This window comes from Poecilia mexicana, unplaced genomic scaffold (assembly GCF_051168715.1).
Source record: "Poecilia mexicana isolate PSO_F unplaced genomic scaffold, ASM5116871v1 scaffold_23, whole genome shotgun sequence".
In the NCBI taxonomy this organism is placed as follows: Eukaryota; Metazoa; Chordata; class Actinopteri; order Cyprinodontiformes; family Poeciliidae; genus Poecilia; species Poecilia mexicana.
Window position 1 is genome coordinate 20,817,143 of NW_028263392.1, and position 26,837 is coordinate 20,843,979.

General features: G+C 51.8%; 1 protein-coding gene across 2 annotated transcripts in view; it reads left to right on the forward strand.

Annotated features, from left to right (window-relative positions):
• Positions 1-26,837, forward strand: part of plxnb3 (plexin B3) — a 49,712-nt gene that overhangs the window by 8,872 nt on the left and 14,003 nt on the right. For both annotated transcript variants that reach the window (XM_088003098.1, XM_088003099.1), the window contains exons 2-6: positions 8,374-8,433; positions 22,630-23,052; positions 23,170-23,902; positions 24,996-25,175; positions 26,630-26,758. In XM_088003098.1, the coding sequence (XP_087859224.1) occupies positions 22,646-23,052; positions 23,170-23,902; positions 24,996-25,175; positions 26,630-26,758 (1,449 nt within the window). In that variant the 5' untranslated portion in view covers positions 8,374-8,433; positions 22,630-22,645. The remainder of the gene's footprint in view (positions 1-8,373; positions 8,434-22,629; positions 23,053-23,169; positions 23,903-24,995; positions 25,176-26,629; positions 26,759-26,837) is intronic.

Here is a 26,837-nt window from a genome sequence, read left to right on the forward strand (position 1 = left end):
ACCGACACCAGAACCCCCCCACCGACACCAGAACCCCCCCACCGACACCAGAACCACCCCCACCGACACCAGAACCACCCCCACCGACACCAGAACCACCCCCACCGACACCAGAACCGACACCAGAACCACCCCCACCGACACCAGAACCACCCCCACCGACACCAGAACCACCCCAAAGACACCAGAACCACCCCCACCGACACCAGAACCACCCCCACCGACACCAGAACGACCCCAAAGACACCAGAACCACCCCCAACGACACCAGAACCACCCCCACCGACACCAGAACCACCCCAAAGACACCAGAACCACCCCCACCGACACCAGAACCACCCCAAAGACACCAGAACCACCCCCACCGACACCAGAACCACCCCCACCGACACCAGAACCACCCCAAAGACACCAGAACCACCCCCAACGACACCAGAACCACCCCCACCGACACCAGAACCCCCCCAACCGACACCAGAACCACCGACACCAGAACCGACACCAGAACCACCCCCACCGACACCAGAACCACCCCACCGACACCAGAACCGACACCAGAACCGCCCCCACCGACACCAGAACCACCCCACCGACACCAGAACCACCCCCACCGACACCAGAACCACCCCCACCGACACCAGAACCACCGACACCAGAACCCCCCCACCGACACCAGAACCACCGACACCAGAACCCCCCCACCGACACCAGAACCGACACCAGAACCACCCCCACCGACACCAGAACCGACACCAGAACCCCCCCACCGACACCAGAACCACCGACACCAGAACCCCCCCACCGACACCAGAACCGACACCAGAACCACCCCCACCGACACCAGAACCACCCCCACCGACACCAGAACCCCCCCACCGACACCAGAACCGACACCAGAACCACCCCCACCGACACCAGAACCCCCCCACCGACACCAGAACCCCCCCACCGACACCAGAACCACCCCCACCGACACCAGAACCACCCCCACCGACACCAGAACCGACACCAGAACCACCCCCACCGACACCAGAACCACCCCCACCGACACCAGAACCACCCCAAAGACACCAGAACCACCCCCACCGACACCAGAACCACCCCCACCGACACCAGAACCGACACCAGAACCACCCCCACCGACACCAGAACCACCCCCACCGACACCAGAACCACCCCAACGACACCAGAACCACCCCCACCGACACCAGAACCACCCCCACCGACACCAGAACCCCCCCAACCGACACCAGAACCACCGACACCAGAACCGACACCAGAACCACCCCCACCGACACCAGAACCACCCCACCGACACCAGAACCGACACCAGAACCGCCCCCACCGACACCAGAACCACCCCACCGACACCAGAACCACCCCCACCGACACCAGAACCACCCCCACCGACACCAGAACCACCCCCACCGACACCAGAACCCCCCCACCGACACCAGAACCGACACCAGAACCACCCCCACCGACACCAGAACCACCCCCACCGACACCAGAACCCCCCCACCGACACCAGAACCACCCCAAAGACACCAGAACCACCCCCACCGACACCAGAACCCCCCCCACCGACACCAGAACCACCCCCACCGACACCAGAACCCCCCCACCGACACCAGAACCGACACCAGAACCACCCCCACCGACACCAGAACCACCCCAAAGACACCAGAACCACCCCCACCGACACCAGAACCACCCCAAAGACACCAGAACCACCCCCACCGACACCAGAACCACCCCCACCGACACCAGAACCACCCCCACCGACACCAGAACCCCCCCACCGACACCAGAACCGACACCAGAACCACCCCCACCGACACCAGAACCACCCCCACCGACACCAGAACCCCCCCACCGACACCAGAACCACCCCAAAGACACCAGAACCACCCCCACCGACACCAGAACCCCCCACCGACACCAGAACCACCCCCAACGACACCAGAACCACCCCCACCGACACCAGAACCCCCCCACCGACACCAGAACCACCCCCACCGACACCAGAACCGACACCAGAACCACCCCCACCGACACCAGAACCACCCCCAACGACACCAGAACCACCCCCACCGACACCAGAACCGACACCAGAACCCCCCCACAGACACCAGAACCACCCCCACCGACACCAGAACCACCCCCACCGACACCAGAACCACCCCCACCGACACCAGAACCCCCCCACCGACACCAGAACCACCCCCACCGACACCAGAACCCCCCCACCGACACCAGAACCGACACCAGAACCACCCCCACCGACACCAGAACCCCCCCACCGACACCAGAACCGACACCAGAACCACCCCCACCGACACCAGAACCCCCCCACCGACACCAGAACCACCCCCACCGACACCAGAACCACCCCACCGACACCAGAACCGACACCAGAACCGCCCCCACCGACACCAGAACCACCCCACCGACACCAGAACCACCCCACCGACACCAGAACCGACACCAGAACTGCCCCCACCGACACCAGAACCATCCCCACCGACACCAGAACCACCCCACCGACACCAGAACCGACAGCAGAACCACCCCCACCGACACCAGAACCGACAGCAGAACCACCCCCACCGACACCAGAACCACCCCACCGACACCAGAACCGACACCAGAACCACCTCCGCCGACACCAGAACCACCCCCACCGACACCAGAACCACCTCCACTGACACCAGAACCATCCCCACCGACACCAGAACCACCACCACCACCGACACCAGAACCATCCCCACCGACACCAGACCCCCCCCACCGACACCAGAACCACCCCCACCGACACCAGAACCGACACCAGAACCATCCCCACCAACACCAGAACCGACACCAGAACCATCCCCACCAACACCAGAACCGACACCAGAACCACCCCCACCGACACCAGAACCACCCCCACCGACACCAGAACCACCCCCACCGACACCAGAACCGACACCAGAACCATCCCCACCAACACCAGAACCGACACCAGAACCATCCCCACCAACACCAGAACCGACACCAGAACCACCCCCACCGACACCAGAACCACCCCCACCGACACCAGAACCACCCCCACCGACACCAGAACCATCTTTTTCAAAGTTTCAAGTTTTCTTGGTTTTATTATGTCATCAAAGACAAACTCTCCAGTCTCCATGGCAACCATTCAGCTGTTAAAATACCTGAGTGGCCCTAGCCCCGCCTTCAGCCACAGCTCCTCCCCCACTCAGTTCCTTCATACTAGCCAGCAGGAATTAGCAAACAGCTGAGCTCACTAAAGGAGCTGCTGCTCAGAGCAACGCTGGTAAAAATGTTAAAGGGTTAATAGAGGAGCCATGTTGGATGACTTCCCGGAGGCGGAGCTTCAGAATGGGCAGGAGTTCTTAAAGAAACAGAGGCCCAATGTCAAGACAATAAATCAGCATGTTTAAGTCATATTTGATATACATAGCATTTTTCTAACAATTGAAGCTAACATAGCTACTGTGCTATAAAATGGCACCATGTGATACTGGACTTTTAACAAAGCAGTCTCCAGTTTGTTAATGCGGTGAAGCTCATGTCTGACTCGGTCTTCCTGGGAAATTGGTAAAAACCAAATGAGTCCAATGAGTATCTCTTTCAGTTTTGTATCTGAAAGAGATACAAAACTGAATCTCTTTCAGTTTTGTAGTTGTTGCGATTGTTTCTGCTTATGTCTCAGTTCCGTCTCCATGGCGATGCCAGAACATCTTACATCTTTACAAGATGGCAACCGACAGCCAGCAGATTTGTTTTATATTTTTAAATTTAATTCTGAATCGCACTAAATGAGAATCATGATTCTTGTGTAAAACGATGTTGTGGCGCCCCCTGCTGGCCGGACTTGGACCCAGTCCTGGAGTCTCGTCCAGGTCTGGTCTGGTATGGTCTGGTCAGGTGAAAGGTCAAGCTCTGGATCCACTAGATCCCTCAGGCAATTATCAGGAACTGAAGAAGTTCTGAAGAACCATTTGCATCAAAACGTTTCAGGCTCCGGAACCGTTCCCATGGTAACATGGACAGAGCCATGTTGGATCCGGGGACCATGGATCGGTCAGTTCAGAACACATTGCCATGGCAACCTCAACAGACAGTAACTGCCTCATCTCGTGTGTTTCTGTAGATTATGGGATGTTACATAAACGGACCAGTTACAGAACCGGGCTGGATCCTCTGGGTCCGGTTGGTTCTTCAGAAGCATGTAACAAACTCGGCAAGGTCAGTCCGGTGATGAAGAGCAGCTCTCTGATGATTAGGCTCCCCCCACATTTGGGCCCAGTGAGAATCGACCCCGGTTGACCTCCCAGCTTTGTTAACTGATGAGGGGACGAGGGTGGGGGCATTAAGGGTCTCTGAGCTGCTGTTTGGAGTCAGTTAACACCCCTCCACACACACGCACACACACACACACACGCACACACACACACACACACACAGAGCTCCTGCTGCTCTAAATGCTGTACTGTCCCTTTAAATGACGGCTTGGTGCAGATTACAGGCAAGGGAATAATGTAGCTGCATCAGGCTGATCATCACCATGCACTCCTCAGTGTGTGTGTTTAATTGGTATGTTTGCAGTGCAGCTGTCTCCATTCAGCAACTTCAGTTTCACCAAGCTTAGAAACACTCAGATTCCTCAGGAACCCGGTGTCAAGCGGTCTGATGGGTCGGTACCAGTACAATCAGAGAAACCGGGCCAATGTTTACCTCCACTGTGTTAGTTTGATTGTGTGATGGAGATGCAGTGGAGGATCTTGTCAAGTGATGTCTGCGGTTCTGGTTGGGTCCAGATTGACCTGCCTGGGCTCATCTGGGACAGAGATCCGTTTAAATTCAGAACCAGAAGAGTCCAAATATGTTCAGGTTGTCGTGGTAACAATCAATACAGATTATAGATAGGTGAGGCGATGCCTGCAGGTGTGAACTTTATCCGAGACCAGACAGGATGTGTTTCCATCAATCCATTTTCTTCCGCTTCATCCGGGTTCGGGTCGTGGGGTCAGCAGCCTAAGTAAGGAGGCCCAGACTTCCCTCTCTCCAGCTACTTCTTCCAACTCCTCAGGGGGAATCCCAAGGCGTTCCCCGCTTGTATCCATGACCTCGTTCTTTCAGCCATGACCCAAAGCTCATGACCATAGATGAGGGTGGGAACGTAGATCGACCAGTAAATCGAGAGCTTCGCTTTTTGGCTCAGCTCTTTCTTCACCATGACGGACCGGGAGAGCGCCCACTTCACGGCAGATGCTGCACCAATCCGCCTGTCGATCTCCCGCTCCCTTCTTCCCTCATTCATGAACAAGATCCTGAGATACTTAAACTCCTCCACTTAAGGCAGGACGACCCCCCTGACCCAGCGAAGGCACTCTACCCTTTTCCGGCTCAAGACCATGGCCTCGGATTTGGAGGCACTGAGCCTCATCCCGGCTGCTTCACACTTGGCCGTGAACCGCTCCAGCGAGAGCTGCAGATCACGACCTGATGAAGCCAACAGGACCACATCATCCGCAGAAAGCAGAGATGCGATCCTAAGGCCACCAAAACAGATCCCCTCAACACCTCGGCTGGTCCAGAGATTCTGTCCATGAAAGTACTGAACAGAACCGGTGACAAAGGGCAGCCTTGGTGGAGTCCAACTCTCACCGGAAACAAGCCCGACTTACTGCCGGCAATGCGGACCAGACTCGGACACTGTTCATACAGGGGACCTGACAGCCTGAATCAAAGGGCCCGGTACCCCATACTACCGGAGAACCCCCCACAAGGCCCCCTGAGGGACACGGTCGAACGCCTTCTCCAAGTCCACAAAACACATGTAGACCTGTTGGGCGAACTGCCAGAACCCTCCAAGACCCTGCTGAGGGTGTAGAGCTGGTCCAGTGTTCCAGAACCAGAACCACACTGCTCTTCCTGAATCCGAGGTTTGACTATCCGACAGACCCTCCTCTCCAGGACCCCTGAATAGACCTTACCAGGGAGGCTTAAGAGTGTGACCCTCTGTAATTGGAGCACACCCTCCGGTCCCCCTTTTTGAACAGGGGGACCACCACCCCAGTCTGCCTCCAATGTCCTTGCAATATTGCAGAGTTGTGTGTAACCCAACACAATCCTACAACATCCAGAGCCTTAAGGAACTCCGGGCGGATCTCATCCACCCCTGGGGCCCTGCCACCCCGGGGCCCTGCCACCGAAGAGCTTTTTGACCACCTCGGCGACCTCGTCCCCAGAGATTGGAGAGCCCAACCCAGAGTCCCCAGGCTCAGCTTCCTCAATGGAAGGCATGTTGGTGGGATTGAGGAGGTCTTGGAAGTATTCTGCCCACCGGCCCACAACGTCCCGAGTCGAGGTCAGCAGGAAACTATCCCCACTATAAACAGTGTTGGGGCGGCACTGCTTCCCCCTCCTGAGACGCAGGATGGTGGACCAGAATCACCTCGAAACCATGTGGCAGTCTTTCTCCATGTCCTCTCCAAACTCCTCCCATGCCTGAGTTTTTGCCTCAGTGACCACCAGAGCCGCATGTCGCTTCGCCTGCCGGTACCGATCAGCTGCTTCTGGAGTCCCACAGGCCAAAAAGGCACCGACAACCTTGAGGCCGCAGCTCCGATAAGCTGCCTCGACAATGGAGGCACGGAACATGGTCCACTCAGACTCAATGTCCCCCACCTCCCCCGAAACGTGTTTGAAGTTTTGCCAGAGATGGCACCGGGGTAAACCCCAACGTACAGGCCCCAAGATGGGGGGCAACAAGTTTGCCCACTCCTGCCCGGTGCCTCTCACCTTGGGCAGCTCCAGAGTGGAAGTACGTCCAGCCCCTCTCAAGGAGACTAGAGACTGGTTCCAGAACCAGAGCCATGAGCCAGAACCTCTCACCCTCACACACCGACTCCTTCCCCACCAAAGAGACGACATTCCACGTCCCAAGATCTAGCTTCTGCAATCGAGGATCGGACCGTCAGGGTCCCCTCCCTTGGCCACTGCCCATCCCACACTACACCCAACCTCTTTAGCCCCTCCCACTGGTGGTGGGCCCATGGGAGGGGGGACCCACGTCTCCTCATCTTGGGTGACCCCATCAGGGTCATGGAGCCCCGACAGCATAGCTCCTAGTATCATTGGGACACTGAAACCCCTCCACCACAATAAGGTGGCAGCCCCTGGAGTGTGTTGACATGTTCATCTGTTACTGTGTGTGTGTGTTACTGTGTGTGTGTGTGTGTGTGTTACTGTGTGTGTGAGCTCTGTAATGCAGATTCCAGCTGTGTATTGTCTGTTTGCAGCATCAGATTAACTGCAGAGATTAGTGAATGAAGGAAGGCAGCCTAATCTGTCCTGAGTGTGTGTTACTGTGTGTGTGTTACTGTGTGTGTGTGTGTTACTGTGTGTGCGTGTTACTGTGTGTGTGTGTGTTACTGTGTGTGTGTGTGTTACTGTGTGTGTGTGTGTGTGTGTGTGTGAGAGCAGCTTTAATGGGCATTAAATCACTGGGTGGCCTATTTATCAGCATCAGTTTCTGCAGAAGAAATAAAATCAGTTCTGCAGCGATCTGATCAGAACCTGCAGGGTTCTGGTTCTGTCTCTGACGGTCAGTCCATTCTGCTGCAGAGTCCAGTCAATGTTCTGACCCAGTTTGACCCAGTTCAGCTTCCTGCTGTTAACATGAAAGGTTCTGTCGCCTGCTGATGCAACACTGAGAAATCTGGAGCTTCCCACCGGACCAGTGTGGACCGGCCCGGCCCGACCCGGGTCACTCTGCTGCACACACCTCACCTGGTTCTGTTTGTGGTTATGTTGGCCCGTCAGTCCAGCTCAACTGGGTCGGTTCAGAGATGGTCTGTAGAACCGTCAGGACCAGGATCTTTGGATCCGCTGGTTCTGATGAACTTCCTGTCATCTTTGCTTCCTGCTGCTCTGACATCACACTGATGTTACAGAGAAACGAACCAGAACCCATCAGAACCAGAACCAACCTGCAGCAGCTGCAGCCTTATTAGAGCAGCCTCTTGGTTGTCATAGTGATTGATGAGTCTGCACTAATGAGCCAACAGGAAGTGATTCATGGCGTGACCTCACAGGCGACCTCCAAAGCAGATGGAGACCGGACCGAATCAGACCGGACCGGGCTGAACCGGAACCCTTCATGACCTGCTGACAGTTGTCCAATCGGATCAGAGGTTCTGAAGTTCTGATGCGACCCAACAAATCGGCGCATCGGATCCAGAGTGGACTCCAGCCTGGTCCGGGCTGCAGTTTGGTTCTGGTTCTGTTTGTAGACTCTGTGTTTGTCTCAGGTCCGGTCTGGAACAGGAAGTGATGCGTGTCTCTGTGTCCCTGCAGGAAGTGCCCCTGATGACGAAGGCTCCTCCTCCTCCTCCTCAGGTCTCCTCATCTCAGCAGGTGGGTGGTTACTGCGGCAACACGTGATGTCATTATGGCGAACATTTTGGTTCCTCTGACCCGGTCTGCTGGTTCTGGACTCTGACTGGTTTTGTTCACCGGAACATCAGGTTGTCTCTAAAGCTGCTGCAACTGGATCAACCAGAACCGACCCAGACTGACCAGAACAGGACCGGAGCTGTTCACCTTGCTGCCAAGTTCTGACTGACCAGAACCTTTAAGCTCAGCTTCCTGGTTCTGATCCAGAGTTTGTTTTCAAGTTTTTGGCCCCAGTTGAGGGAATCCGACCAGAACCAGAACCAGCAGCTGGTTTCCAGATCTTCTCTCCGTCAGACCATGTGACCTGCAGCCTGGTCATGATTGGCTGCTGGGCCATCAGATGCAGCCGGTTCTGATCCAGACAGATGACTTTAATAAAGCTCAATTAACCGAGGGCTTGGTGTCCCTCCTGGGCCGCCGTAGTTCCTCAGCAGCAGCAGAGCAACCGACGGAGCTGCTTGATTGGACGTTCCCGTTTCCTCCCCAATTACTGAGCGTCACCTTTAACCCCCAACACACACCCTCCCCCACATCAACACTGCACCTCAACGAGCCGTTCACACTCCGCAGAGCCCCGACACACACACACACACACGCACACACACATAGGAACACACACACACACACACATAGGAACACACACACACACACACACACACACACAGGACACTCACACACACACACACATAGGAACACACACACACACACACACACACATAGGAACACACACACACACACACCCACACACATAGGAACACGCACACACACACACACACACACACAGGAACACACTCAGAGGAACACACACAGAGGAACACACACACACACACACACACACACACATAGGAACACACACACACACACACATAGGAACACACACACACACACACACACACATAGGAACACACACACACACACACACACAGGACACTCACACACACACACACATAGGAACACACACACACACACACACATAGGAACACACACACACACACACCCACACACATAGGAATACGCACACACACACACACACAGGAACACACTCAGAGGAACACACACAGAGGAACACACACACACACACACACACAGGAACACACTCAGAGGAACACACATGCACAGAAACACACACTCCACAGCCTCTTCACTCGTCCTTCAGTCTTTGTTTCCCCCAAATACCTGACACACACTCAGACCACACCCACCCATCCCATAACATCCGGTTAAAACTTAATGTAACATGTCATTTATAATTATAAGATAATTTATTGTAACATCATGATATAATTTAATATAACATAATAGAATGTAATTCTAATTTTATGCACAGAAATTTTCCCATTTTGAGAAAATAATGGATTTTTTTTCTTCTTCGCCGTTTCTGGTTCTGGTCCAGTTGGTGGGTAGTGGGCCAGTTCTGCAAGGATCCGGACCCAGTTGCAGCTGGACTCCTGTAGGTGGCGCCAGCAGGCTGAAAGTGCTGATTTCAGATGGGAATATTACCCCCCCATGATGCATCAGTAGATTGTTTCCAACACATATCAAAGTATCGCAGTAGAAAGTGTTGATGAAAACAGGAAACTGAATTGTTTTTCTGAAAAAGAGTCACTGCGCTAAAGGGGAGAAACATTTATGGAATAAGTTCTGACGTAGTGAACGCCACCATCCACTGGTGGCTCTGTGCCTTACCAGAGGCACCAAACATGGAGAAGGACTCTCTGGTGGCCATGCTAGCTAGCCACCAGCTAGCCACCTCTACTTCCTGTTTATTACATCTGATGAAGTTTTGCTTGCCTGGCTGATTCTCTCCAAACCTGTTGATGGAAACATGGTAATTCGTATTTTATCTTTTACGTTTTAAAAGTTTGCATGACAGTTGGAAACAGTAGCCAGAGGACACTAGCGCAGTTAAATGGTACGTCACCATGACAACTTGGGCCCGGATTGGACATGGTCTCCATGAACAAAGCTAATTGGCTGTTGATGATGATGCTGATTGGCTGTTCCGGGAACCAATCATGTGACTGAAGTCATGTTACTTGTTTCAGTCGCAGCGCTGAAGGAGATTCTCCACCCGCAGAAACAAAGATGGCCGACAGAGACGCTACATTGAGTCCAGAGCTCATCGTGGAGTTGGGGTGGGGAGGCAGCTGCGTGTCTGTGTGTGCGTGTGTGTGTGTGTGCGTGTGAGTGTGTGTGTGTGCGCGTGTGTGTGTGTGTGTGTGGCCCCAACTCTCTGCAGACTGAATTTAAATGCGACGTTTCGGCCACTAATGCAGAAATCTGCAATCGCCTCATGGACGCCAGCTGCTGCGTCCTCAGCTGTCCTGCTGTCTCTGTGACTGAGACGCTCCAGGCCCAAACCCAGTTCTGGTTCTGATCCGGAACAGGATCAGGACTCTGGGTCAGGGTGGTTGGGACCCTGTGTATGTGTGTGTGAGAGAGAGTGTGATAAATATTGCATGAGGCTCCTGATGCGATGTGGACAAACACTCCCAGCTGAGCTCACACACACACACACACACACACACACACACACGATTTACCGGCAGTGTGTGTGACAGATAAGATGACTAAACACACACACACTCTCTTCACGTCACATTAAACATTCGGCAGTTACCGTGACAACCTGAACACTTACCTGCTGGGACCTGTCAGCTGTGAACCAATGAGATGGCAGAACCTTCTAGCCGTCGCACCAGAACCGACTGGAGCCAGACGGGGGAACAGAACCAGAACCAGGACAGATGTTCAGGTGAGGGGGTGGAGCCTGAACAGAACCAGCAGAACCATGAGCAGGTTCTGGATTTCTGCATGAGTTGGACCTGGTTCTAATTGGTTTAGACTGGTTCTACTGGATCAGAACTGGTTCTACTGGTTTTACTGGTTGGAGCAGCTGGACCAGTCCGAGGGTGTGGTCGCTGATCTCCCCCCTCTCCTTTTAAATAATAATGAGTTGGCCCCGCCCCTCGCCGCTAAGCCCCGCCCCCTCTGCCTCCCAGAACAATGACAGCTGCTCGCACGCCCTCTCCCTCTCTCTCTCGGTCTCAGTCTGTTGTTGGAATGAAAACTCGTCGGAGGTGAGTCTCTCTCTCTGTGTGTGAATGTCTCTCGCTCTGATTGATCGGACTGACAACCGCCTCGTTAACGAGCTTCTGAGGTAATTAGTGACTCTGTGGGCTTTTAATCTGAAAGGTTGTGGAGCATCCAGCCAGCCTGTTAGAGAGGAAGAACAGAACCAGGGAGGTTCCTGTTGGACCTCTCTGTGCTTCAGTTTGTGGCATGTGGAACTGCTTTTATTTTGAAAGGTCAGCTTCAGCTCTCAGTGTTCTGCTGGTTCTTTGGTTCTGCTGCAGAGACGAAGCGGAAGCAGCAACAGGAAGTTGTCATGCTGGTCTCCAGGAAGTGTTTCCTGGAGGAAACCGAGACGCTGTCTAGGTGTGAAGTTGATGACTTCCTCTGGCTTCAAACAAACAGAACTTCAGAGACGGCTGCTCTGAGCCGAGGAGCTCATCAGAACCGAGCTGAACCAGAGTCTCTGGATCAGAACCTGCTGCAGGCCGGTCCGTTTCTCTGATGGTTGGAGGTTCGGTACATGATGATATTTCATTTTCCGGATTTTCAAACGCTCCTTCTTGATTAGTCTGGACTGGGACCTGATCCGGTCCAGGACCGGGTTCTGACAGCAGCAGAACTTCCTGGTTCTTTTCAGCTTTTTTTTACAAACATCGGAACGAGTTTACTGAGCAGAACGTCTTTGTTTCAGTTCAGGGGAAAAACGACAGAGAATGTTTCTGTTGTTTTGTGGTTGTCATGGTGACAGGTTAAACAAAGTAAAAACATTTTCATAAAAGTTACAAAGTGGAGCTGGATCTAACCAGGTCTTGGACTAGGACCTGGACCGGTTCCTCCGCTCCTTCAGGGCTGACAGTACAGAGTTCTGGTCCACATGGTTCTGGTTCTGGATGGAATCCAGAGTTCTCTGTGTTTTATAGTCTGATAATCTTCCTCGGTTCTGAGCCTCTTCCTCCACCGGGTCGGTTCTGGTTCTTCTCCAGTAGGAGAACCTCGATGTAGTGGAACCAACAGAACCTCCAGAACGTTTCTACGCTTGTGGTGCTGCTGGTGTGGGCGGGGCTTATGGTTAAACGACAAGTGTGGGCGGGGCTTATGGTTAAACCGTAGGTGTGGGCGGGGCTTATGGTTAAACCGTAGGTGTGGGCACGGGTTTGAAGGCTCCTCCTCTTGCTCTCGTTAACGTTCTGCAGACAGAGAACCAGAATCGTTCTCAGGATTCTCCTCTGGTCCATCTTCAAAATTTTGGACCCAGATCTCTGACCTGGTTCTGGGATTAGCGCCGTTTTGTGGTTTTGCTGCAGCATTTCCCTTCGACTCCTTGGTGTGTTTGTTGCCATGACAACCACTCGAGAAACATCATGGGATGGGATGCGGGTGCAACAGCAGAACATGTTCAGGTGAGCTTCTGAGCGGTCAGAGGTCAAACTCCTGGAAACACCTAGGGCCTGCAGGGGGCGCCAGAGGGTCCAGGGAAACGGGGAAACTGTGCCGGAGCCGGGTGATGAAAGACGAGGTGGCGCAGATCACACACACACACACACACACACACACACACACACACACACACACACACACACACACACACACACACACACAGTCAGAGTGATGGAATCAGCATCAATATTATTAACGACCATCAACCTTTCTGCTCTGATCACACTCTGACTGTGTGTTTCTCTCTCTCTCTCTGTGTGTGTGTGTGTGTGTGTGTGTGTGTGTGTGTAGTATCAAAGTCTTGTAGTTATTAATATTTCATGTCTGCAGTGATCAGTATTCAGTCTGTGGAGCTTCAGAGCCGCAGCAGCTGCAGAGAACTGAAGGAACAGAACCAGAACCAGTGAGGTTCTGGTCCTGTTGGTCCAGAACCAGAACACTCCTCCACAAAATCCAGGGACCGGTTCTGTTCCTCTATAAGAACCGTCTGACTGGGTCCAGCTCCAGAGGTTCTGAGGTTCCACATCAGCATGAAAGTTTCTATCAGGAGATCTGGTTCTGATCCAGTTCTGACCTGGTGAGTCCAGAACAGGAGCTAGAAAACGGGTCGGTCTGGTTAGAATCACCAGTCTGCAGGAAATGAACCGGACCGGAACCTTCAGCCTCTCTGAGAGGTTCTGGTGTTTATCCTGCCAGGTCCTGAGGTCCGATCCAGAAACACTCGATGTTTCCTAGTTCAAACCAGAACCAGAACCTGAGCCCAGCAGGTGGGAACGCAGTCTGATCCAACTGGAACCTTTTATCCGGTTCGCTCCAGAACCGCCCTCCCTGCCCAACCGGGTCGTCTTCAGACGGCTCATTGTGCTCCTGCTGGAGCGATCGGCGTCACCACGGCAACAAATTAACTTCCTGTTGGGACCCTGATGACGGCGCCGCGTCGATCTGAAGACATTTAGAAAAACGACTTTTCCTTCTGTGACGGAAATCCTGCTGAGCGTTAACATGTTTATATCAAACAGCCAGAACACACACACTCACACACACACACACACACAGACAGAGACACACGCAGACACACACACACAGACAGAGACACACGCAGACACACACACACAGACAGAGACACACGCAGACACACACACACAGAGACGTGTGTGAAACAACAAAGATGAAGACAAAGAAAACAAAACTTGTGGGTGGAGAACTGATGGAGTATTGATATGTTATTGATAGATTACTGTATGGTGAATGTTTTGCCTCCTCACTGCTTGAACTGGACCTGTTGCTGGGATTTGGGTCGTTCTGATCCAAAAGCAGAGGGAACTGGATCAGAACCCCTGGTTCTGGATCTTCTCTGGTTCCTCCAGCAGCTCAGACCATCACACCACCACCACCTTCAGTCTGGGTCGAACCAGACCAGAACCCTCCATAGCGGTCCACTGCTGCTTCCTCAGAACCTTGTCTTGGCAGTCGTCCTGACGGGTCTTTGAGTTCTTTTGGGTCAGCAGTGGTTCTGCTATAACTGTTATAACTCGGATGCTACAGCAAGTTTTTGCCCATTTGGAACACAAATAAATCTGAATCTGTGTTCCATGGAAGCCATTTCTGGTTGAGTGGTTCTGGTTCTGGTCCAGGTGTGGATCACTTAACCCAGGCTGATCATTTATCTGAAATAATTTTTAATAACCCAGTCGCTGCGTTTCCATTGGCCGCATAAATGCACAATTTGACATTTGAAAATGAATTTGCTAAATGGAAAATGCTCCGATCCTTTTAGCTGGGTCGGGTTCTGAGGTTCTGCAGAGATCTAGTCGGTTATGGTTTGAAGCCAGTTCCAGGGGGAAAACGACCCACAACTGATCCAGAACCGGTTCTGGATCAGCAGCAGCAGCAGCAGTGGAGCGGCTCTGACTGAAAGTAGGACGAGAAGCAGCGCAGAGGGAGGGAGCGCCGCGAGGGAAGGACAGGAAATGAACAAAGAAAATGAAGAGCAGAGGAACACACTCCGCAGCAGCTCCACGGCCTGCGCGCGCACGCGTGTGTCTGTGTGGGTGTGTGAGTGTGTGTGTGTGAGTTTGTGCTTCTGCTCTTTGAAGACAGAGTGAGCGAGTCGGCAGAAAACCACAGAGATAATATGTGGGTGGAGGTGGAGGTGTGTGTGTGTGTGCGTGTGTGCCTGCCTGAGGTGAAGCAGCCTGTAATCATCACCTCTCTGTGATGAAAGCAGCCGTCGCTCATTAGCATACAGGGGGGGCTGAAACAAAAGCTGAGTTTAGAACAAACTGCTGCGATTAGCAGAGTAAACCCCTTTGCTGCAGCATCCAGCGTTACCATGGCAACCAGAAGCACCTGGAGCTGCAGTTCCTCTGGTTCTGGTTCCACCACTTCCAGAGGTTCTCGATGGTTTCCTGGGTTTGGTTCTGGTTATATCCGGGTTGGGCTGTCCAGAGGTTCTGGACTGGTTCTGGTTCTGTTGCAGGTTCCAGTTCTGCAAAAGAGAAAAGATGATGGAATGTTCTGGAGGAACTTTAGGATGCAGCTTCTGGTTCTGAAGGAAAGTCTGTTTGGACCTGTTTGCAGATGGACTCCAGGCTCGGTTACTGTCGGGTCAGGAACCGGCAGAGAACCCGCCTGGGATTACAACCAGCAACCTTCGTCCCAGAGATCTGGGTCTGTTCTCCTGAGAAGCTGGAGGATCAGAACCGGGTTCCCTCAGGTGTCTCAGGTTCCCTCAGGTGTCTCCAGGTCCCCTCAGGTGTCTCAGGTTCCCTCAGGTGTCTCCAGGTCCCCTCAGGTGTCTCAGGTTCCCTCAGGTGTCTCCAGGTTCCCTCAGGTGTCTCAGGTTCCCTCAGGTGTCTCCAGGTCCCCTCAGGTGTCTCAGGTTCCCTCAGGTGTCTCCAGGTCCCCTCAGGTGTCTCCGGTTCCCTCAGGTGTCTCCGGTTCCCTCAGGTGTCTCCAGGTCCCCTCAGGTGTCTCCAGGTCCCCTCAGGTGTCTCCAGGTCCCCTCAGGTGTCTCCGGTTCCCTCAGGTGTCTCCGGTTCCCTCAGGTGTCTCCGGTCCCCTCAGGTGTCTCCAGGTCCCCTCAGGTGTCTCCGGTTCCCTCAGGTGTCTCCAGGTCCCCTCAGGTGTCTCCAGGTCCCCTCAGGTGTCTCCAGGTCCCCTCAGGTGTCTCCAGGTCCCCTCAGGTGTCTCCGGTTCCCTCAGGTGTCTCCGGTTCCCTCAGGTGTCTCCAGGTCCCCTCAGGTGTCTCCAGGTCCCCTCAGGTGTCTCCGGTTCCCTCAGGTGTCTCCAGGTTCCCTCAGGTGTCTCCGGTTCCCTCAGGTGTCTCCAGGTCCCCTCAGGTGTCTCCAGGTTCCCTCAGGTGTCTCCAGGTTCCCTCAGGTGTCTCCGGTTCCCTCAGGTGTCTCCGGTTCCCTCAGGTGTCTCCAGGTTCCCTCAGGTGTCTCCGGTTCCCTCAGGTGTCTCCAGGTCCCCTCAGGTGTCTCCAGGTCCCCTCAGGTGTCTCCAGGTTCCCTCAGGTGTCTCCGGTTCCCTCAGGTGTCTCCAGGTCCCCTCAGGTGTCTCCGGTTCCCTCAGGTGTCTCCGGTTCCCTCAGGTGTCTCCGGTTCCCTCAGGTGTCTCCAGGTCCCCTCAGGTGTCTCCAGGTCCCCTCAGGTGTCTCCAGGTCCCCTCAGGTGTCTCCAGGTTCCCTCAGGTGTCTCCGGTTCCCTCAGGTGTCTCCGGTTCCCTCAGGTGTCTCCGGTTCCCTCAGGTGTCTCCAGGTTCCCTCAGGTGTCTCCGGTCCCCTCAGGTGTCTCCAGGTCCCCTCAGGTGTCTCCAGGTCCCCTCAGGTGTCTCCGGTTCCCTCAGGTGTCTCCGGTTCCCTCAGGTGTCTCCAGGTTCCCTCAGGTGTCTCCGGTCCCCTCAGGTGTCTCCAGGTCCCCTCAGGTGTCTCCAGGTCCCCTCAGGTGTCTCCAGGTCCCCTCAGGTGTCTCCAGGTTCCCTCAGGTGTCTCCGGTTCCCTCAGGTGTCTCCAGGTCCCCTCAGGTGTCTCCAGGTCCCCTCAGGTGTCTCCAGGTCCCCTCAGGTGTCTCCAGGTTCCCTCAGGTGTCTCCGGTTCCCTCAGGTGTCTCCAGGTCCCCTCAGGTGTCTCCAGGTTCCCTCAGGTGTCTCCGGTTCCCTCAGGTGTCTCCAGGTGCGTTTAGAATGTTGCAGCCTTCCAGGTTTTTGCCTCTCTGGGTTTTTAGAAGAGAAAGTTCAGCTTCCAGCTTCCCTCCTCTTCTTCCTTTTTCCCCTCCTCTTCTTCCTTTTTCCCCTCCTCTTCTTCCTTTTTGCCCCCCTCTTCTTCCTTTTTGCCCCCCTCTTCTTCCTTTTTGCCCCCCTCTTCTTCCTTTTTGCCCTCCTCTTCCTCCTTTTTGCCCTCCTCTTCCTCCTTTTTGTCCTCCTCTGCCTTCCTCCTCTTCCTCCCGTTCCTCCGTTTGTTTCCCTTCATGAATTATGGATGACTGTGAATCTGCAGGATTTCCATGGAAATGTGGAAAATATGTGAGTTTGTCCTCGAGGTTCTGATGATCCAGTTAGACCCACCAGAACTGGGACGGCAGCTGCAGCCGCTCCGACCGGGTCAGAGTTTCTACTGACCCCCAAACATTTCCGCTGCTGTTTCCCAACACCTTGAGTGGCGCCACCTACAGGGTGAAACCCAGATCCAGGTTCTGGTTCCAGTCGGAACTTTGCAGCTGGTTCTGATCCGGTTAACGGTTCTAGTTCTGCAGGAACACTGGAACCAGTTTCACCCAGTTTAGCGCCCGGCTCTGAGTCCCATAACATCCCTGTTTGAAGCGTTGCTGTGGAAACGGGGGCGGTTGCCATGGCGACGAGGCTGCAGTCAGACGGAGAAGCGAGTGAAGGAGCCGCAGGGCTCAGCCTCACCTGCTCAGGTGGATCTCCTCATGTCCTATCAGAGGCGTGAAACATCGCTGCGGCATCACGGTTCTGATCGGGTTCTGGTTGGGTTCTAACTGGGTTCTGGACGAGCTCTGGTCAGGTTCTGCAGAGATGCTCAGACTCTGTGGGCTGCACCAGTCCGGCTTCAGAACAGAACTGCTGGTTTAACAGCCAGAACCAGAATACAGACTAATCTGCAGGAGGGATCAGAATCAGAACCAGTTCGGATCCGTGTGGTCAGCTGGTTCAGTGATCGGATATGTTGAAGAAAACTCCGGTTACTGGCTGTCACTGACATGGTTCTGATGGTTCTGTTGGGTCAGAAATTCAGTCCTGGTTCCTGAGGCATAGTCTCGGCCTGCTGATGGCTCCGCCTTGTTTCTAAGGTCACATGACCGTCGGTAACCACGGTGTCCTTAAAGCAACACTAACGCTGTGAAAGATTGACTCCGCCCCCAAAGACACTGAAAACAAACCGACATTTTAACAACAGATGATGATGATGGCAGATTTTTCTGCCATAACTGGAGAACATGTAACACTCGCTATGTGTTTACAGTTAATACATTTGTAATAAGACCAGAGCTAGGTTCGGCTACTGGAGTAGTGAGAAGTGTAGTTTGAATTAATGACCACAGACCAAAGAAAATTAAGTTAAAACAGCCGGCTTATTATTTGTTTAAAGAGCAATAAAAGAATAAACAACAACAATGTTACACAATTAACACACAATGACACAAATTCAACAAAAAAAAATAGTTTCCAGTTTCTTTCAGAGTATTTTATAAATCTAAATTAAGGATGCTATTTATTTTTACCTAGGTTATAGTTCTATTTAGGTTCTAGTTAACACTATTTATCTATTTTGATTTACAGTTTGTTTTAATCTGTTTAATCTATTTTTAATTATTTGGTGTTTCCCTTAAGGAGTAAAAAAAAACAATAACAGCAAAACAACAGAACAATTCAGAAAGGACAGATCAACTGTGCTTCAGATTGATGTCTTGTTTCTTCCGATGATTCAACAGTTAATTCTGTTTCAGTGACCCACTGCTAATACGCACGACAACATAGGCAGGTCATACCAAGTCGCGAGGTTGGCAATGTCCAGCAGAAGGCGTAGCTCCTACTTGATGGTCATTAAGCTCCCGGGTTGGCTCGCCATCTCGTTCTCCTTAGAAAGATCCAATTCAGCGATGATCCGAGACTCCTTAGTCCAAATCCCAGCCGAACGAAAACAAAACAAAACAACAACAACAACAACAAAAAAAGCCTGTTGCCAACAAAGAGCGACAGTTAGCAACAGTTAGCTCCTCTGCTGATAAGCCGTTGAATTTCTGTTGACAAGAGCAGCTGTTAGCTTCAGCGGATCAGCTGTTACTCCTGTTGACTTTCAGTTGGCTTGCTGTTAGCACCAAGAGCAACAGCCGACGCCTCCGCTTCAGCTTTCCATTTAAATTAAATAAATGTTTAACAAATACATTATCTTAAAAAAAGAAACAAAATACACTTTCAACTCACCAAGTCCAGTTCCACAACACAAAAAAAATGATCCCGAACGCAGTCAGGGTGAGAGAAAAAATATGGGAAAAGCTCCTTCTCCAGAAATAAAAAGAACAAACTCGTCTTAGACAGCAAATCAGCTACGAGTGGTCAATTTCTCTTATCTGTCTTTTACGGTGGCCGACAGGTGCAAATGCGCAGCAGGCTCTGCATCCTTTCAAGGGCCCTGAGAAACTGATCCTTCGAAGCATAGACATAATAAAAGAGTACACCCTCCCCCCCACGATTGGCTGCTCCGGCGCAAATACACTTTGCTTTGCTCAACCAAAACAGCAGAAGATGCCTTCAGCACTGCGGAATATTGTTGATCGGATCGACGGACTACTGACGTGAGGGCTCGACAGACTTTTCGCAAGTAAGATGGACATATTACTGTGTATTTTTGTGATTAGAATATTACTATACTGTATTTATGTCCACTGGCGAAATACCAGCTAATGCTAGCTATAGTGCTTGGTGTTCAGCCCCCGCTCTGACAGCTAACCGAGATTCCGTAAATCTTAAAATGTTTCAGTCATTCTCCAACATTTAGATTATCTGATACAAGAGCCTACTATAGAAATGAAACAATATTATAAAAATCATAACATTCACCAGCAAAGTTTACACAGATGACAATGGCTATTATTTAATTATTTAACTCAGTCAACGTAGGATAACTCGAAAATGTCCCGTTTTTGTTTTGAAGGTTTCCTACGACGTGAGGAAGAAGGGAGAGACAGATTCACTGCACAGCACGGATGAATCTCGTATCGGATTTTGGACCCAATCTCAGCTGCTGAATCACTCTTAAACCAGAACTCGTAGGCTGGAAAACATTATATATATATGTGTGTGTGTGTGTGTGTGTGCGTGCATAATCATGCATAGCCTAATGTATATTATTCAGTATTAATGATTATTTATTTATGTTTGTATACTTATGTATGTATTGATAAGACGAGAGCGGTCCATTAGGCGTCTGTCCTTTTATTATGTCTATGTGAGAAACGGCCCGATCTACAGAAGACGGATCCTTCGAAGGCCACGAATATGGACGACCAGAAGAGAGAAGCTGTAGCCTCCGGCTAGCTGCCTAGCCTCCATCTAGGCGTTATGTTGCTTAGCAACCGTGACAACGTGAAGCACAGAGCAGCGAAGTAAAAAAAACGGACTCAGTTGTTTTTTACTCTTTATTTCTGTATTATTCTTCACCTTTTGTAATAAAAGTTGTTCCAGAGTAAAAAGAAAATCTGTCTGATTCTAAAATGTTTAATGTATACAAGGGATATTATTCATTTTCAAATACTCTCCAGATCTCAGGTATTAAGACATTACAGTTAAATAAACTATGTTTGAAGGCTTAACTTTAATCAGTCAAACCCATTTGCTCAGGAATAAATTAAATACTTTATTAATATCTACATGGAGCGCCCGGCCAGCTGACAGCTTGCGAGTGAAGCTGGCTGTTAATGCAGCGGGAGAAGACATCTCCGAAAACGTCGGAGCAATATTGGAAGTAGGTGATTTATTAATGAACCGAGCAGATATTTCAGATCTACACATCTACATTCTCGCCTAAAAACATTGTAAAAAATAATTTTGTGTAATTTTAAGTGTAATACAGCAAAAATTATTTTGTCGCCATTGCTGCTTTTCTGAACACCCGCTTTAAAGGATGCAGAGCCTGAATTCGGACACAGCTATTTTTTGTTAGACTCCCCCTAGTGGTCTGGAGCACTTCCGTTTTCAACACTTTTTGTTTGCTGCATTTCATTCGGGGGTGTTTTCTAATTCGGGGGTGTTTTCTTTTTTGTTTGCTGCATTTGATTCGGGGGTGTTTTCTAATTCGGGGGTGTTTTCTTTTTTGTTTGCTGCATTTGATTCGGGGGTGTTTTCTAATTCGGGGGTGTTTTCTTTTTTGTTTGCTGCATTTGATTCGGGGGTGTTTTCTAATTCGGGGGTGTTTTCTTTTTTGTTTGCTGCATTTGATTCGGGGGTGTTTTCTAATTCGGGGGTGTTTTCTTTTTTGTTTGCTGCATTTGATTCGGGGGTGTTTTCTAATTCGGGGGTGTTTTCTTTTTTGTTTGCTGCATTTGATTCGGGGGTGTGTCTTTTCTTTTGTTTGCATGTTTTCTCTTTTGCTGCGCATTTGCACCTGTCGGCCACCGTAGTCTTTTCTTTTCAGCACAATCCCGTTTGCTTCTGCGCTCTCTGCTTCTTTACGCTCTCATGTCAGAGAACGTAGCAACCCGATTGGCTGAAGCTAGTCACGTGGGTTACACATAAATGTGACCCTTCAGAATAAGAGAATAACAATTTTAAGATCGATTAATTCCCAATTTATTTTCCTATTTATTTATTTCCTATTTATCTAATTTACTATTATTTTTTATGAAAAGGCTATTTCAATTAATTCCCTATTTATTCTCCTATTTATTTATGTCCTATTTATCTAATTTACTATTATTTTTATGAAGAGGCTATTTTAACCTGGGTTACAAACACACACTGTCAGTCTGAAAGCAGGACTTCATGTTTTCCTTCTCAAAACTTGTGATGCTTGAACTCCAAACTTCTGCTCTCAAATATTCACTCTGCTCTCTCAAACCTTTCTGCTCGCACTCAAAACTCGTCTCTCTGCTCAGATCAAATCTCCACTTGCAAACCTCTCTCCTGGCTTACAAATCATTTTCTGCTCGCACTTGGAACAGAAAAGTACCGTCATCTGGCAACCTCTCAGCCAATAGAATGCAAGTGTTGTCCGGGTGCGTTTATTTCCTTCTAGTGGGTGAGCCATCGCTCCCTCCCTCCCCAGTAGCTAATAGCCGCTTTCGCTGGTCACTCAGGACAGACAGGCTGCAGTCCGGCTGCAGAGCACAACCTCTCAGCTATTTGCTGAGAGGTTGCCAGGTGACGGTACTTTTCTGTACCAAGCGCGAGCACAAAATGTTTTGCAAGCGAGCAGAGACAAGTTTTGAGCGCAAGGAGAAAGGTTTGAGAGAGCAGAGTGAATATTTAAAGAGAGCAGAAGTTTGGAGTTCAAGCATTACAAGTTTAAGCATGAAGTCCTGCTTTCAGACTTGACAGTGTGTGCTCTCCAGTTATGGCAGAAAAATGACCCCATAGATGACGTCCAGCCTTCCTCATGGTGTCTCCTGTTCTCACCTGTTGCAGGTAAAGAGGAGCTGCCATGTTGGCCTCCTCCATCTCTTCCTCAGTCCTCCTCTTCCTCCTCCTCCTCCTCCTCCCTCCTGCCCACCCTGCAGACGCCTCCATGCAATGGGTGAAGCTGGAGGGCTCCCCCCTCTCTCACCTGCTGCTGGACCCGAGGGTGGGGCAGCTGTTTGTTGGCGGAGTCGACCACCTGTATCAGCTGACCTCTGACCTGGAGGTGATGTCACATGTTAAAACCGGCCCTCTCCTGGACTCTCCGGACTGCCTCCCACCAATCGTTGCTCAGGACTGCCCCTCGGCCACGCCCACTCACAACCATAACAAGCTGCTGCTTCTGGAGGCAGGGGCGGAGCCAGGGCCGGGGGCGGAGCCAGGAAGCCTGATTGTCTGTGGTTCACTGTTCCAAGGAACCTGTGAGAAGCGGTGAGTCCCAGTCTGGTTCTGGTCCTGGTTCTGGTTCCACTCTGGTCAGAATGAGCAGTTGAGTGTCCAGATCAGTGTGTTGACCTCTGACCCCAGCCTGGTCTCATGTCTCTGCAGGAGTCTGTCCAACATCTCTCAGCTCATCTATCGGACCTCCAACCCCGTTGACACTCAGTATGTCGCTGCCAATGACCCTCGGATTTCCACCGTCGCCGTGGTGATAACCACCCGGAGCAAACAGGAAGCGGGCATGCCCAGTGGCGTGCTGCGCCTCCTGATGGTTGGTCGAGGCTACACCAGCCGGGGTCCTGGGGACATCCCACCAATCACGACGCGGCGCCTGCACCCGGTGGCTCCGCCCCGCAGAGCCTTCTCCCAGGAGGAGGAGCTCGGAAAACTCGTCGTGGGAAGTTACTCTGAATACAACAACCACTTTGTGAAGGCTGTCGCCCATGGCGACCACGTCTACTTCCTGTTCTCACGGCGGGACATGAGGCACACGAAGGAGTACAGGACCTACGCCTCGCGGCTCTGCTCCTCCGACCGCAGCTTCTACTCCTACGTGGAGGTGCCACTGCTGTGCCGCGGCGGCTACAACCTGGCTCAGGGGGCGTGGCTAGGAGACCTGTCAGGTACACCGGCGCTGTTTGTCGTCATGGCAGCAGGGCAGGCGTCCACGCCCATAGCAACGAGCCGCTCGGCGCTCTGTGTTTATACGATGAAGGACCTGGACGCCACGATGCGGCGGGCGCAGGAAGTGTGCTACACGGAGGGAGGACTTGATAGTAGTGGGCAGGAAGAGGCCTACATCGAGTACGCCGTGTCATCCAAGTGTCTGAAACTCCCGAAGGTAAAAGCGCTGCTTCCCCTGGTGGTGAGACTTGAAAAATCTTTTATTACAGTCTTCATAAACCTGTTTCAAAGCTGAAACCAAAAACCGGCAGTGGGGAAACTTATGCTAATAGCAGAGCTAGTTTTTAGTTTAGGGTTAGCTTTTCCTGAATTAGTTTTTCTGGATAAACTCTAAAGCGCTAGTTGGCGGCAGTTTCATGAACTTTCATGTGAATAAAATTCAACGTCTGTGTTGAGGTTTTGGTTATCAACACTTAAGAATTTTCCAAGACATTTATATTCATGCTCTTATTTTGAAACAGTTCCATTTCCTCTCCACCCGTTCTATACCCAGAATGCATCTGTTATACAGTGAACAGTTTAAAATCTACCTATGTCCTACATGCTTTCTGACTGAGTGTCAGAAAGCATCAGTTTGGCAAAATCAGCAGAAGAAGTATAAGACTGAAAACACAAGTGAAGCTTCTTTTCCAAAGGATCATGGGAGAAAAGTCTTGTGATCTTCAGCCAAAGACTAAAGAGAAATCCTCCAACCGCTAAAATCTGACGCCTCCATCTTGTTTCCATCTGGTGAAGAAGGAAGTTGCTCTCAGTGTCTTCAGAGGTTTTTGTGTCGTTTCCTTCAGTGGTTCTTGGTGCAGCGCCCCCACAGGCCACGAGGGGAACAGGTTGGTTTGACTCAGAACCACAGCAGCTGGAGGTGGAGCAGATGGTGGAGTTCTGGGTCCAGTAGAACCGGGTCGACCGGACCACCAGGAGGGAAACAGCCTAAAGATCATTCAGTCTCCTCCTCCTGGTTCCTCCGTTAGATCTGCCCCTCCCATGTTAGCGCCGCCTCTTGGTCCCATGAGCCTGGATCTGTCAGCCCTCCTGCTGCTCTGCTGGGGGCGAAACTGCAGACTCTGAGGGAAGCTGGTGGCCTGGGGATCATCTGCAGCAGCTGCACGGATCATCAGACAGCTGCAGGCCAATCTGACCCAAATACAGCACAGAGTGTTTGTGTGTGTGTGGGTGTGTGTGTGGGTGTGTGTGTGTGTGCCCACATCAACATGTAAACATCATGTTGTGTCTCTCTTCTCTCTCCTGTGAAGGAGTCTCTCTCTGACTACCCCTGTGGGGGGGAACACACCCCCAACCCCATCGCCAGCGCCGTTCCCCTGGGAGTCCCGCCCACCGTCACGCTGAACACCCAGCTGACCTCTGTTACCGCGGCAACAGAGGCCGGACACACCATCGCCTTCCTGGGAGATCGAGACGGACGTCTGCACAAGGTGAACACACACAGGGTGGCGCTGTAGACCCAGAGTCAGCCGATCAGGTGACCCCAGAGGTCATCGTGAGGTTCTTCGGGACTGCAGAACCGTTCCCCCAACCGTTCCAGCTGGGGGAACGGTTGCAGCTCTTTTGCTGCCTCTGTGGTTCGGTGGGGGCTGGAGGTTAGGCACTGGGAATCTTCTATACGGTACGGCTGAAATGTCGAGACAGACAGGAGGATGGAACACGATGTTCGTACGGCTGAAGCACGGTGGACGGGTCAGGCGTAGTGGGTACAGGACAATATTGACTGAACATGGACCAGTAGAACCAGTGGAACCAGCGGCTGAGTGGTTCTGGTTCTGGGGGTCTCAGAGAGACAAGATCTTTACTGAATCAGTCAGTCTGACCACAATCCTGAGAGCCGGTTCTGAATGTCCAGAAAACCCGTGTTCATCCTTACACACACACACACACTCACACACACTCACACACGGAGGTTACAAAGCCGCCTGCAGCCACTCATCAATAATACATGCTTTGTGTGTAGGTGTGTGTGTGGTTGGGTGTAGGTGTGTGTGTGTATGTGTTGTGGTGTGTTTGTGTGTGTTGTTGTGTGTAGGTGTGTATAGTTGTGTGTGTGTGTGTGTGTGTGTGTGTGTGTGTGTGTGGTTGGGTGTATGTGGTTGGGTGTGTGTGGTTGTGTGTGTGTGTGTGTGTGTGTGTGTGTGTGTGGTTGGGTGTGTGTGTGTGTGTGTGTGTGTGTGTGTGTGTGTGTGTGTGTGTTGTTGTGTGTGTGTGTGTGTGTGGTTGGGTGTGTGTGTGTGTGTGTGTGTGTTGTTGTGTGTGTGTGTGTGTGTGTGTGTGTGGTTGGGTGTGTGTAGTTGTGTGTGTGTGTGTGTGGTGAACAGGTGTTTAGCTTGGGGGCGGGCTCTGGGAGCATTCTCAGGCTTAAATTGCTGATTGGTTATTGCTGTCCCAGGTGGATTGTGGGTAATGATGTTGCAGGACGACCCTGAAGGGTGTGTTAATGAGCGCTTGGCTTTGATTCAGCGTGTTAATATTTAATCGCACACACACACACTGCTGCTCGGTCTCCATCACTGATTCGTAACAGAAACTCCTGGTGACTCCTCGTTCCCTCGCTCATGCTTCACATCCGGTGGATGTCGTTGTCATGGCAACCTGTATTGTTTAATGAGGTGAGCTCCAAGAACCAAAAGCGGTCCTGGATCTGGAACGATGGGATCCAGTTGGTCCAGAATCCAGGGGGCTGTGACATCACAGCTCCGCAGGCAGAGAGTGGGACAAAGAAAGGACAAGAGAAGAAAAACATTTGATCGTTAGATTTTCTATTCTGGTCAAACTTTGACTTTTTTTTAGATTAATTACTTTCTTTAAAAGTTTTTCCAGGTCACCTGTGAGCAGGTAGACGGTTCTGTTTGGGACTAACGTCTCACCTGTCCTGCAGGTGTTGGTGCGTCCTGATAGGTCTGGCCATCTGTACGGCAGCCTGTTGGTGGACGGGGGCGGAGCCATCGGTGCCGACCTCCTATTGGACGAGAGCCAGCATCACGTTTATGTTTTAACCGACGACCGGGTGAGAGACACGCGTCAGTCCCGCTGTCCCTCTCCTGTCCCCGTTCGCCTGTCTGTCCAGTCAGGACATCTGCTTCCTG